Here is a 13,372-nt window from a genome sequence, read left to right as displayed (position 1 = left end):
GAGATCCAGTACTACAGCTGTGTTTGGGCTTCCACAATCTAGCCTTCCTTAAGGGATGATGGATAGACTGGAGAAAAGTTGAAACAACCCAACCATAGTAGACACAAGGCATCACAAATAACTGCTACAGCTACAGCTCCATTAATTCACAAAAATACTCACTGATAGGTTCACGTAGGTTCTCATTATCCTAATGAGACTAGTGGATTCGGGCGGCAGAATCACCTGTACTGCGGGGGCTGAGTCTGGTCCGCACCATGTGACACCTGTCGGCCTAATTCTGGTTTGTTCGGGCTAACTAGCAGTGCCTCATCTCCACCCAAGAGCAGGGATGATTGGGGCAATTGGGCACATTACATACATGGCTCCTCAGGGGAATCATGGTCACTCAGATCTCACCCATTTCTCTCAGTTACATTAGTCTCACACATGCAAGGACAATCAGAGGCAGAGTATACTTCAATAAGGTTTTATTGACATAACTACATCTTAAATAGTAAAGCATTGTAGGAAGTTGGCTCTGTATGTGCTATTTCAAAGTAAGGAATAGCATGCACAGAGTCCAAGGGTTCCCCTTAGAGGTAAGGTAGTGGCAAAAAGAGATAATACTAATGCTCTATTTTGTGGTAGTGTGGTCGAGCAGTAGGCTTATCAAAGGAGTAGTGTTAAGCATTTGTTGTACATACACACAGGCAATAAATGAGGAACACACACTCAGAGACAATTCCAGCCAATAGGTTTTTGTATAGAAATATATATTTTCTTAGTTTATTTTAAGAACCACAGGTTCAATTTCTACATGTAATATCTCATTTGAAAGGTATTGCAGGTAAGTACTTTAGGAACTTTGAATAATTACAGTAGCATATATACTTTTCACATAAAACACAAATAGCTGTTTTAAAAGTGTACACAGTGCAATTTTCACAGTTCCTGGGGGAGGTAAAGTATTGTTAGTTTTTGCAGGTAAGTAACCCACCTACAGGGTTCAGTTTTGGGTCCAAGGTAGCCCACCGTTGGGGGTTCAGAGCAACCCCAAAGTTACCACACCAGCAGCTCAGGGCCGGTCAGGTGCAGAGGTCAAAGAGGTGCCCAAAACACATAGGCTTCAATGGAGAGAAGGGGGTTTTGTAGGGCACCGGGGGGACACAAGTCCACACAAAAAGTACACCCTCAGCAGCGCGGGGGCGGCCGGGTGCAGTGTGCAAACTAGCGTCGGGTTTCCAATGGGAGTCAATGGGAGACCAAGGGGTCTCTTCAGCGGTGCAGGCAGGCAAGGGGGGGCTCCTCGGGGTAGCCACCACCTGGGCAAGGGAGAGGGCCTCCTGGGGGTCACTCCTGCACTGGAGTTCCGATCCTTCAGGTGCTGGGGGCTGCGGGTGCAGGGTCTTTTCCAGCCGTCGGGATTTCAGAGTCAGGCAGTCGCGGTCAGGGGGAGCCTGGGGATTCCCTCTGCAGGCGTCGCTGTGGGGGCTCAGGGGGGACAACTTTGGTTACTCACAGTCTTGGAGTCACCGGAGGGTCCTCCCTGTAGCGTTGTTTCTCCACCAGTCGAGTCGGGGTCGCCGGGTGCAGTGTTGCAAGTCTCACGCTTCTTGCGGGGATTGCAGGGGTCTTTAAATCTGCTCCTCTGTAACAAAGTTGCAGTCTTTTTGGAGCAGGGCCGCTGTCCTCGGGAGTTTCTTGTCTTTCTTGAAGCAGGGCAGTCCTCTGAGGATTCAGAGGTCGCTGGTCCTGGGGAAAGCGTCGCTGGAGCAGGTTTCTTTAGAAGGCAGGAGACAGGCCGGTAGATCTGGGGCCAAAGCAGTTGGTGTCTTCTTTTCTTCTTCTGCAGGGGTCTTTCAGCTCAGCAGTCCTCTTCTTCTTGTAGTTTCAGGAATCTAAATCTTTAGGTTCAGGGAAGCCCTTAAATACTAAATTTAAGGGCGTGTTTAGGTCTGGGGGGTTAGTAGCCAATGGCTACTAGCCCTGAGGGTGGGTACACCCTCTTTGTGCCTCCTCCCAAGGGGAGGGGGTCATAATCCTATCCCTATTGGGGGAATCCTCCATCTGCAAGATGGAGGATTTCTAAAAGTTAGAGTCACTTCAGCTCAGGACACCTTAGGGGCTGTCCTGACTGGCCAGTGATTCCTCCTTGTTATTCTCATTATTTCCTCCGACCTTGCCGCCAAAAGTGGGGGCCGTGGCCGGAAGGGGCGGGTGACTCCACTAGCTGGAGTGTCCTGCGGTGCTGGAACAAAGGGGTGAGCCTTTGAGGCTCACCGCCAGGTGTTACAGCTCCTGCCTGGGGGAGGTGTTAGCATCTCCACCCAGTGCAGGCTTTGTTACTGGCCTCAGAGTGACAAAGGCACTCTCCCCATGGGGCCAGCAACATGTCTCGGTTGTGGCAGGCTGCTGGAACCAGTCAGCCTACACAGATAGTCGGTTAAGGTTTCAGAGAGCACCTCTAAGGTGCCCTCTGGAGTGTATTTCACAATAAAATGTACACTGGCATCAGTGTGCATTTATTGTGCTGAGAAGTTTGATACCAAACTTACCAGTTTTCAGTGTAGCCATTATGGTGCTGTGGAGTTTGTGTTAAACAGACTCCCAGACCATATACTCTTATGGCTACCCTGCACTTACAATGTCTAAGGTTTTGCTTAGACACTGTAGGGGCACAGTGCTCATGCACTGGTGCCCTCACCTATGGTATAGTGCACCCTGCCTTAGGGCTGTAAGGCCTGCTAGAGGGGTGACTTATCTATACTGCATAGGCAGTGTGAGGTTGGCATGGCACCCTGAGGGGAGTGCCATGTCGACTTACTCGTTTTGTTCTCACCAGCACACACAAGCTGGCAAGCAGTGTGTCTGTGCTGAGTGAGGGGTCCCCAGGGTGGCATAAGACATGCTGCAGCCCTTAGAGACCTTCCCTGGCATCAGGACCCTTGGTACCAGGGGTACCAGTTACAAGGGACTTACCTGGATGCCAGGGTGTGCCAATTGTGTAAAACAAAAGTACAGGTTAGGGAAAGAACACTGGTGCTGGGGCCTGGTTAGCAGGCCTCAGCACACTTTCAATTCAAAACATAGCATCAGCAAAGGCAAAAAGTCAGGGGGTAACCATGCCAAGGAGGCATTTCCTTACAAGCATGTATTGCAATAACTAGGACGATGAAGCACAATAAGATTACAATTGTGACAAGGAGAGTAAAACACAAGAATAACGCTACCATACTATCACTAAGATTTGTAGGGATGATTCCTACCTAAGCTATGTTAGAGCACAGCATGTTAAGCTCTAATTCTGCCTTTCAGGTTCACCCTGGGAAGAGATCATCCCTCATACCTGAGCAAGAGGCCTGTAGTCTACATAAGCAGCTGTAGCAAAGCAATTAGCCATCAGCATACAGTCGTGGTCATCTGGCTGGAATCTCCCTCTAACTTACGTGGGTCAAAGTAGTGTTTTTATAGTAAAACAGCTGATGTTCCAAGAAAGGATCCCCACGTAAGAGTGTGTATGTTTCTGTGAACATTGGTGACAAAGTGCACCACTTTTGCCGGCAACCTATCTTACTGCAGCCTTGAGAAAAACACAGAGTGAAAGAAATGTCTTGTTTAAGAACACAGTGGTGACCTAGGCGAAGAACAGCTAGATAGAGAAAATGAAACATGACCGCAAATGTGGCTAATGTTAAAATAATATAACAAAGAAAAATAAAATATATCTGGTTAAAGTGCACAGCGGCAGGCCTAGTTTGCTAAAATAATGTGTATACAACTATAGCTAAAATGGCTGCACAACAATAGGTTTCAACCAGATTTGAAATTTAAGCCCTGATTGCAAGCTGTTTTGAAATGAAAAATATTCGGATTTCCAGAGAGAGTAGAAAATCTGCAGCAGAATCCAAGTTTGGAACATTCTCAGTCATAGGCATAGTGTGGTGAAAGAAATTCCATCAGCAAATAGTTCACATTTAAAATATCTTCAGACACCTGACAATTTTCATTACCTCTCAGCTCAAAAGCAGTCAAGTAACTTCTTTTAAAGATCTTCCTGTAACCAGCTGCTGGTTACACTATGATATGGCCTTACCTTCAGAACAGTTTATTTAGGTAAAAAAGGTACACATTTAGAAATAAACATACAATGGTAAAAGGATTTTACAATCTCTGACATCAAGAAGATTAATTTTAAAATGAGACAGAACTCTAAGGGGCTTCTTTACAAGCCTCTTGTGCTGCCGGTGTGTCACTTTTTCCCATACAAAAAGTAATGCACCAGCAGTGCAAGGGGCTTGTAAATATGCCCCTAAGTTTCCAGAATTATTTGTTACACACCATTCATTCAATGATAAGACTGTCTTAGTCTCTCAGTAAGTTACAAAGGGACTAAAAGTGAACTTCTTTGTTTCTTAATCTGAAAGTCAAAATCCTCACAGATGCATCTGTATGCCTACCCCGACGATTTACCAAATTCACAAAGCCAATTGCTTTTCAACATAGAAAACTACAATTGAACTACACTCTTGCACTTAATGAATCAGGATCTGAAATGTACATGAGCAGATCATGGTATTCCTGAGCATGTGTTGCACGTACAAATAGAAAATGTTTTTATGATCCATTCCCTGAAAAAGACGAGCTCTAAACAGTGAAGAGCCCTTGACTTGTTGATGCTACAGTTCTGCTAAATACATTCGAGCTCACCATTTGTTCCTGTGTAACAGGCAATGTTCTTCAACCTCTGTTACACCAAAATGAAAAATCTTTAGCTGCACTTCCAGGTGAAGAAGCCCTGTAAGACACCTTTGAGACTCATCCCCTTTGAAATGCTGATTGCAAAACACAGGGCAGGAGCCAAGCCATTGGGTGTCCACCTACTGACATGGATCTCAGGAATCATGTTATACATCAATTAAAAGTTTACATGGTGTACAAGTAACAATACTTTTCTCTACTACTGACCTCTTCGTAGAGCTGCTTCAGGTATTCAATCTCATCACTCGTGCTGTCTAGCTTTGACTCCATGTCCACCTTGTGCAGGTAAGTGTCATCAAGATCCTGAACAACAAAACAAGATTACAGAAAGTCATCACACTCCTATTTACCTTTCTTTGGTGAACTTCAGAACATACTACATACCTTGTTCCTTTCTATCCTCTATCTTGGCAACACCATGCTAGCAAACGCCCCGGCTCTTGCCTGGGTTAACTGAAGAGCTTTGTGCCCCCTACCGTCTGATTTAAATTTATAAGGAAGTAAGTATGATCCGACCACCACCTGGTGATAGAACTACAAAGGCATCTACAACATGCCTGCATGACCTTCAAGAGGTGCTGTGACTTATATAGTACAGTGACATCCAAGACACCAACTCACCTTGCTTAAACAAATTTCTTTTCAGTAGGCCAACAAGATAAACAGACCTTCAACATCACCAAAATGGAAATTATGAGATGTAAAGAGGAAAGGAACAGAAGGAAAATCCATGCACCAAGAATTCAGGCTCCAGAATAGTATCCCACCACAAATCAGAATCACTTCTGAAATTACTTATCTTCAAGGGGCATCTTCACCGCCATTGATAAGGAACATATTGGTCCCTTCAAGAGTCCTACCATACCATGGCTGCCCCAAGCAAAGCCACCTTGATTATTTTTTGTTGCATCATCATGAAACTACTCCCTGTAAAAGGCAGTAGGACAGCATTCATTGCATATCATATCTTCTAATAATCTGCTGGTTGGATAGCTGTGGTGCATTTGACTTAACTGAAGGAAAGTAGCCTCTTTCTAGCTTGGCTACCCCCACTTTTGGCCTGTTTGCCAGTGTGTTTGACTGTGTCTACTGGGATCCTGCTAACCAAGACCCCAGTAGTTATGCTCTCTACCTTAAATTTAGTAGTTAGTAACTGTTATTACTGTATTTCACCCAGAATTGGCTCACTGTTGCCCCATTATATGTCCCTAGTATATGGTACCTGGGTACCCAGGGCATTGGGGTTCCAGGGGATCCCTATGGGCTGAAGCACATATTGTGCGACCCATAGGGAGCACAAGCAAATGGTTCTGCAGGACTGCCATTGCAGCCTGCGTAAAAAGGTGCAAGCACCCTTTCACTGCCACTTTTCACTACATCAGCTCACTTATAAGTCACCCATGTGGAAGGCCTTCCATCCCAGAGGGCAGGGTGCCAAGTACCTGTGTGTGAGGGCACCTCTGCAATAGCTGAGGTGCCCCTATGAACTCCAGGTCCATTTTCCCAGATTTCATAAGTGTGGGGACGTCATTTTATGTGTGTACTGGACATAGGTCACTACCTATGTCCAGCTACATAATGGTAACTCCGAACATAGGCATGTTTGGTAGCAAGCATTGGTTGTATGATTCCATGCACTCTGGGAGCTCTTTAGAGGACCCCCCAGTATTGTCAATTCAGCCTTCTGGGGGTTTTCAGGCAGCCCAATCTGCTGCCACCTCCCAGACAGGTTTCTGCCCTCCTGTTGCTTGAAATGCTCGAGCCCAGGGAGCCAGAACAAAGGATTTCCTTTGGGAGAGGGATGTTACACCCTCTGCCTTTGGAAACAGGTCTTACAGGCTTGAGAGGGGAAGCCTCCCCAAGCCACTGGAAATGCTTTGAAGGGCACATTTAGTGCCCTCCTTGCATAAATCAGTCTACACCAGTTCAGGGACCACAATCCCTGTTCTGGCGTGTAACTGGACAAAGGAAAGGGGAGGGACCACTCCCCTGTCCATCACCATCCCAGGGGTGGTGCTCAGCGCTCCTCCAGAAGGACCCTGGGTTTTGCCATCTTGGATTCAAGGTTGGCAGGGAACTCTGTGATCATCTGAGTGACCAGTGCCAGCAGGTGATGTCAGAGCCCCCTCCTGATAGGTGGTCACCCAGCTAGCTGACCATTCCCCCTTTCAGTGTTATTTAGGGTTTCTCCTTTGGGTGGTTCCTCAGATTCGGATTGCAAGACTACTGCAAGAATCCTCTGCACCCTCCACTTCGACTTCTGAATGAAGAAACTGCATCTGGACTCTTCAGGACCCTACAAGCTGTAACAAAGAAGCAAGATGCCTTCCGCAACATTGTATCTCCGGCTCCTTCCAGCAACTGCAACATTTCCCCAGTCATGCATCCTCTGAGTACAACCCATCTTCAGCCTGCATCAGAAGAAAGAAGGAATCTCCCTTAGAGTGAAGGAGTCACTCCCCTGCTTCTGCAGGTGCCAACTGCGATGACAATCGCGTGGATCCCCACTCCTGTTGAGTTGCATGGATTCTGAATCCTGAGTGGTGGACTGAAGTGGTCCTGACGGTCCTCTCTTCCAACTTTCCAACTTGGGTGAGGGTAAGCCCTTGCCTGCCCACACAGGACCCCCATGCACTGTGTCCCTAGCAGCTGCCAAGGCTTTTTGGCATCCTTCCTACAAAATCTTCGGGTATCCTGAAGCTCCAGCCCCCAGCACTCCTTTCTGCAACGCATAGCTCCCTGAGTGGTTCTCCGTCGGCGTGGGGGTCTTACACATAGTGCTGCATGGGCCTCTTCTGCAACCCTCCTGTCCCTATCTTGTGGGACTCCTGTGGGAGCTGCCTGGGCTTCTGTGGGCTCTTTGTGTTGCTGAGGGCCCCCTCTGACTCTCCCTCTTGGGTGAAGTCCACCCTTTCCTTCCTGGTCCCCGACAGCTCCACTTTCCGCTAACCATGAGTTTTGCTTGTACCAAGGCTTGTTGGTGGAACCCGAAGACGCAAACCCAACTCCAATCCTCCTTCTGGTGTAGGGCATCACCTGCATCTTCTAGGAATCCGACTTCGTCTTCTTGGGTGCAGTGCTGACTCGTCTTGACTGGTGGTTCACCGTCTGCACCTTCATCCTGGTGGGTAGGGGCTCCTGCCCTTCCTCGACTATGGTGTGTTTCTTGGACTTGGTACCCTTCTTCCACAGGTCTTCTTGTCCAGGAATCCACTGTTGATGTCTTGCAGTCTCTTCTTGTTTTGCATTATTCTTCTTTACTTCTCTGTGTGTGTTCTGGGAAACTTACTGTGATTTACTCCTGTTTTCCTGGTCGCTGGGTTGGGTTGTGGTACTTACCTTTGGGCTTTCCTAGTACTCCCAGCTCCCCTTTACACACATTTACCTAGGTGGGGGACTGACTTTCGCATTCCATTTTTTTAGTATATGGTTTGTGCTCCCTCTAGGCCTATTTCTAACTAATGTGATTTTCACTAATTGCAGTGTTTTCTAACAGTTTTTATGCCTATTTCTGCATACAAATGTATGTAACTTGTGTATTACTTACCTCCTAAGGGAGTATAGCCTCTATGGTATTTTTGGTATTTCTGTCACCAAAATAAAGTAGCTTTATTTATGTAACATGGAGGCCCCCATTATGAACTTGGTGGTCTCGACCGCCATGCCGGCGGCGGCGGATATTTTTACCACCAGCATGGCGGTCTCGACCGCCACATAATGAACACAGTGGAGACCACCACAGGTGGTCTTCCACCACTGCCAGGCTACCGCCGACAGGCAGCCTGACGATGGTGGAATTTTTCATCCGACAGGGCAGCGCTGCAGTGGATAAAGAACCCTTGTTCAGCCAGCCATTCCCTGGCGGTTTCACCCACCAGGAAAAGGCTGGCAGAAGGGGTGCTCGGGCCCCCCGTGCACAGCACCGTCGCACAGGTCACTGCTCGATTTATGGCCAGTGATCTGCGCGATGGGTGCTACTGCACCCGCCGCACTGCGGCATTAACAACAGTTCCACGTGGAGCCGTCGGCAATGTCCTGGCCCAGCATTCTGCTAGGCCAGCTAGCGGAAACACTACTTTCACCCGCCGGGCCAGTGGAATGCTTTTTATACGGCCGGCAGGGTCTCAATGGGGAATCCCGCCGTGTTCATAATGACCCCCTGAGTGTTTTCTTTCATGTGTGTAAGTGCTAAGTGTGACTACAGTGGTATTGCATGAGCTGTGCATGTCTCCTATATTAGCCTTGGCTGCTCATCCACAGCTACCTCTTGAGAGCCTGACTCCTAGAAACTGACTACAGTACACTAATAAGGGATACCTGGACCTGATACCTACACCAGGAAAGCCTCCTATACTAACCCAATATATAATAAGCCAAAACATTATACTTTCGATCAAAGAACTGCAGAAACAAAAGTTTATAGAACCAAAGTGCCCAACACAAACCTAAAATATTCTTAATTCTAGTCACAACGTTAACCTAATTGTAATCCCCTTGCTAAACCTAATCTTAGCATTAATCTGTGAATCCAATCCACTAGCCTAGTCTAAAGTCTGGGCAGGATTTACACAGTGTGAAAGCATGCCTATGATACTGAGTCTGGCATGCGATTGTGTGTATCCGTAGTAGTGCAGGATTCTTAATCATTGTTGTACGTTTTGTTGTACAAAGCACTTCACCTCTACCCAGGAAGGAGTGACCCTCGACTGGGGATTTGGTAACTTCCATTTGGAAAATCTAATGTTATGTAGCTCATATGTTCTGTGGGGATAGCCTTAAAATGCCTCTGCCGGTGGGAATAGACCACACCTTGAACGTGATACATTTATTTATAAAGAAAATAATGGCAGTAAGAAAAAGTGATCACTAGGAGTGTATTGGATGTACCAAGCTAATATAAATTCATTAAATAGAAAAAGGCTTAGTGATATGATGAGATGTGGCTTGCAGCTCTAGCCTAAATTAATTAAGGGATGAGTGTGTCCTCAAGTGGTGTTGTGCAATTTGCACTCTGCCCAGAAACTTTTATAATAGTTAGTACATCAACTCAATGCTTTGCCCATCCTTGCATTGTCCACACAACATCTTAGTAAAGAACGCACCAAGAGCCATAAATGTTGTGGCCCAATTTCAAATTCAGTGATAAATAAAAGTCATTTGATTTTTCAAGAAATTGATAAATCTGTCTGAGAGCCCAACAATACTCTTTGCCCCAGAATCGCTATGAATAATGGCTATAAGGAAATTTGTATTTTAGCACCTCTTCTTTTTTCATTCTACATATCTAAGTTAACATCATATCTGGATCACCTTAGTCGTCTATTTTTCCTGTGCTGGTGTCATCATACTACTCTCATTAACAGTCATTGGCCTCCAAAATCACTTAACTGGATTGAATTAATTTAACCATATTAATGCTCTAAGGGTAAATCTTGAAAATAATGAGTTTTGGCCCTGCCATGAAAAGGCTGGAGGGAAGCATAGTTGTGATCAGCATGGCGGTGGTGAACTCAGCACCGCCGTGGCTGACCCCGACTTTGACTTCCACCAACCTGTCAGGATCAAAGGCAACAGTCTCCTGGCAGTCCAACTGCTGGGATCATAATCTGGCGGTCGGGCCACCAGGAGTGCAGCAGTCTGACCACCTTTGCGAGTTTGGAGGACCATGGACCACCAAACACGTGATGAGGCCCAGAGTATCAATTTTTGAGTTTATAAATAAGCTGCATGGATAACCTATTTCTCTTTCTTGGTTGTGTGGAAAGTTGTTCCACGAAGTCATCTCTTTGGTCATAAAGCACGATCCCCTGGTCTGAAGTTTTCATCAGACAAACATGTTCAGGGAGAACTAATTACTAGTGGCATCGATTCACCAAAATGCAAGGGGTAACAGAAGTAACAAACACACCCTTTGACACTAATTCCACCATAGGAAGAGACATGGTATGCGTCTTCACCTGATGTTATCCTAGGATGTTATGTCAAGCTACCTTTTACTCTGATGACATCATAGGTTGTGACATCACTAAAGGTAATACCGGTTTAATGTATGCAAGGTTGATAAACAGAAACAACAATTACAAAAGCAGTAAAAAAACGTGTTTAGTTTCCATTTATATTTATCCATTTATATTTAAACTAAGGTATGTCTGGCATATCATTTGCAGATTTGCAGGAATGTTTTTGTGCAGCAAGCATTCCCTCCATTTTGAAAGGCTTGTGGTTCTGTCTATGCAACGTTATTTATAGTGAGCAAACCTAATTTTCATTACGGGGGTGCTTGGAGACAATACTATATTGGACATATGTGTGGGGTTACACAATTATGTTTCACATAGGTACTATTAAATTTTACATTTATTTTTAAGGACAGAAAGATAACATGATGACAGGGGCTTAGCTTACTCAGTAAGATTGAGGGTGTGTGAGCCTCAGAGTTTTCAACAATGAGACTGGCATATAATGTTTAAATACATTATACAACAAGCAGGGTGCATTATAGGGGCCTATTGGGCGGAGGAAAGGAAGAGGAATGTGAATGTATAGGGGGTACTAAGATAGAAAACAGAATATGTTGTAAAATCACCATTATTTTGAGGGCTTTCAAAGCAGAGAGTGAGAGAGTATGCGTGTGATTTTGTCTGTGTGTATGTAAAAATGTCTGCTGAAATCTGAATGACATCCATCGGTGGGCACCCACAAATCTCAAGAGGGGTTGAGGAGTGGCAGGTGGCGGGATGGAGGATAAATAAAAAAACTAATTAAGCATTAAAAAAAGTCCTTTTCCTTTCGCCACCTCCTGTTGCCTCGCTCCTCTGGTCTTCTTGTGGTGCCCTAGCATTCACTGGGATACCAGCACAGGCTTCCCAGCAATCTTGGTGCTGCTTTCCTGCTAAACCTAGCATGAAAGCAGTGTCAGGATTTGTCTGAGCGGCTCGGACTGCCGCTCAGACACAACCCTGGGGGTCTTTGCAGTTTCTCCAGCCCGGTTGTACAACACCACCAGGCTGGAGAAACCTACGTGTGTATGTCAAACATGCACACTTAGGTGCACTCTCTCCTTCTCATTCATCCCACCTGCTGTGGCACAGCCCACCCTTCCCTACACATGGAGTTGAAAGATAAAATAATAAACAAATATAGTTTTATCTTTCATCTCCTGGCTTAGCCTCTGCTGACTTCTCACAATATCCAGCTGAGAGCACCTGTACCCAACTATTTATCAGAAAATACATTTATTAGGGGGGTGTAACAGCCCAAACAACTCCCCCGGAAGCTATGTCCCTGATGACAAAATCGCAAGACTTTCAAGTGGCAAAACTTGGATTTGAACTCAAGTCTCTGTAATAGTATCAGATTCCATCTTGACCACTGACTCTATTTTGTGCTTAGCTTAGCATCAAATGCCATCACATCGGTGGTGCAGGTATTTTTCCACACAGAGCTTGTTAACATGTTTTTGCGTTTCTTACCAAGGAAAGGAACGTACATTGGGGGACGCAACGCTGATAAGAGTTTACAAGGATGAGAACGTTTAATTAGAGAAGGCTACGACTCTGTCTTGGAAATACACCTTGTGATCTGGCTAATCCTCTGCATGTGTTTTCAACACTGACCAAGTACAGCCAGAGCTTGAATTTCACAACTTACTCCAAGGGAGGGAGGTTACCAGAACCTTCCTCTTAAGTTTGTTTAAAGTATATAAGGTGGCGAAACTTGGCGCTGGGGTAGAAGGAACTCATTTCTGCGGGTGGACGCATTGCTCAGAAAAAGCCCATTAGGGAGAATTTCTCCTGTCTCAGCTGTCCAGGGTTCCACAGCTTGACTTTGGCGAAGACAAGGATGATGTTGGATTCGATACCCATAGTGATGCATTTTTAATTCTTAATTATCTAGCTTTGCTGTGTGCATGCCTAAGTATATGTAATTTCACTGAATACATATCGATTGTTGATATATTGCCTTCATTATGATTATTATTATTAACTGCTGTGATTATTTTAGTAGCTGCACTCAAGTTAAACGTTCACGTTAATATTTTTGTATACTTATACATAAAATAAATGAAATAAATTAATTACTCAGACTAAGAGTGTTGAATTCTTTGCATTCTTTAGCCTCGTTCCTTCTTAGTTTGAAGCAAAGCAGATCAGTTCCTATGTTCAAATGTCAGCACTAGACCACATCACTTCCCCATGTGTCTTCAGTGAAGCCAGGTGAGACTTGGGGATATCTGCCAACATGGTATTGATATCTAGAAAGGCTAATGTCCTATTAGTATCTAGAAAATATGTTGTTTGCATTCAGGAAGACTTACGTTCATGGTTTAAGGATAGAATGTTGGTATCTACACATACTGGTTATTTTAGTATCTAGAAATGTTCATGCTATTCACATCTGGAAGCCCTGTGCTATTCTTAAATCTATACCATTAGGTCCTTTGCACTATAAGACATCTTCAAAGGCAGGCTCCTTATCACCGCTGTGCAGAGGATGGTTTCAGAATCCATGGTCAGAAAAACAAGTGTCCAGTCTCACCTGTGAAAGTACTGATTCCTAAGACAAGCGACAAGTGCTGGAGGAGGTCTACCTTGAACCTTCTCTTCACAGCTCTCTATAAATAAAAGACTGT

At 45.3% G+C, this 13,372-nt stretch overlaps 1 protein-coding gene across 1 annotated transcript in view; it reads right to left on the bottom strand.

Moving 5' to 3' along the window:
- Window positions 1-13,372, bottom strand: part of LOC138286634 (keratin, type II cytoskeletal 8-like) — an 82,480-nt gene that overhangs the window by 36,324 nt on the left and 32,784 nt on the right. Inside the window, exon 4 of the mRNA XM_069227085.1 lies at window positions 4,948-5,043. Coding sequence (XP_069083186.1) covers window positions 4,948-5,043 — 96 coding nt within the window. The remainder of the gene's footprint in view (window positions 1-4,947; window positions 5,044-13,372) is intronic.

Source organism: Pleurodeles waltl, chromosome 3_2 (assembly GCF_031143425.1).
Source record: "Pleurodeles waltl isolate 20211129_DDA chromosome 3_2, aPleWal1.hap1.20221129, whole genome shotgun sequence".
Classification (NCBI taxonomy): Eukaryota; Metazoa; Chordata; class Amphibia; order Caudata; family Salamandridae; genus Pleurodeles; species Pleurodeles waltl.
This window is presented reverse-complemented; position numbering and strand designations above follow the sequence as displayed.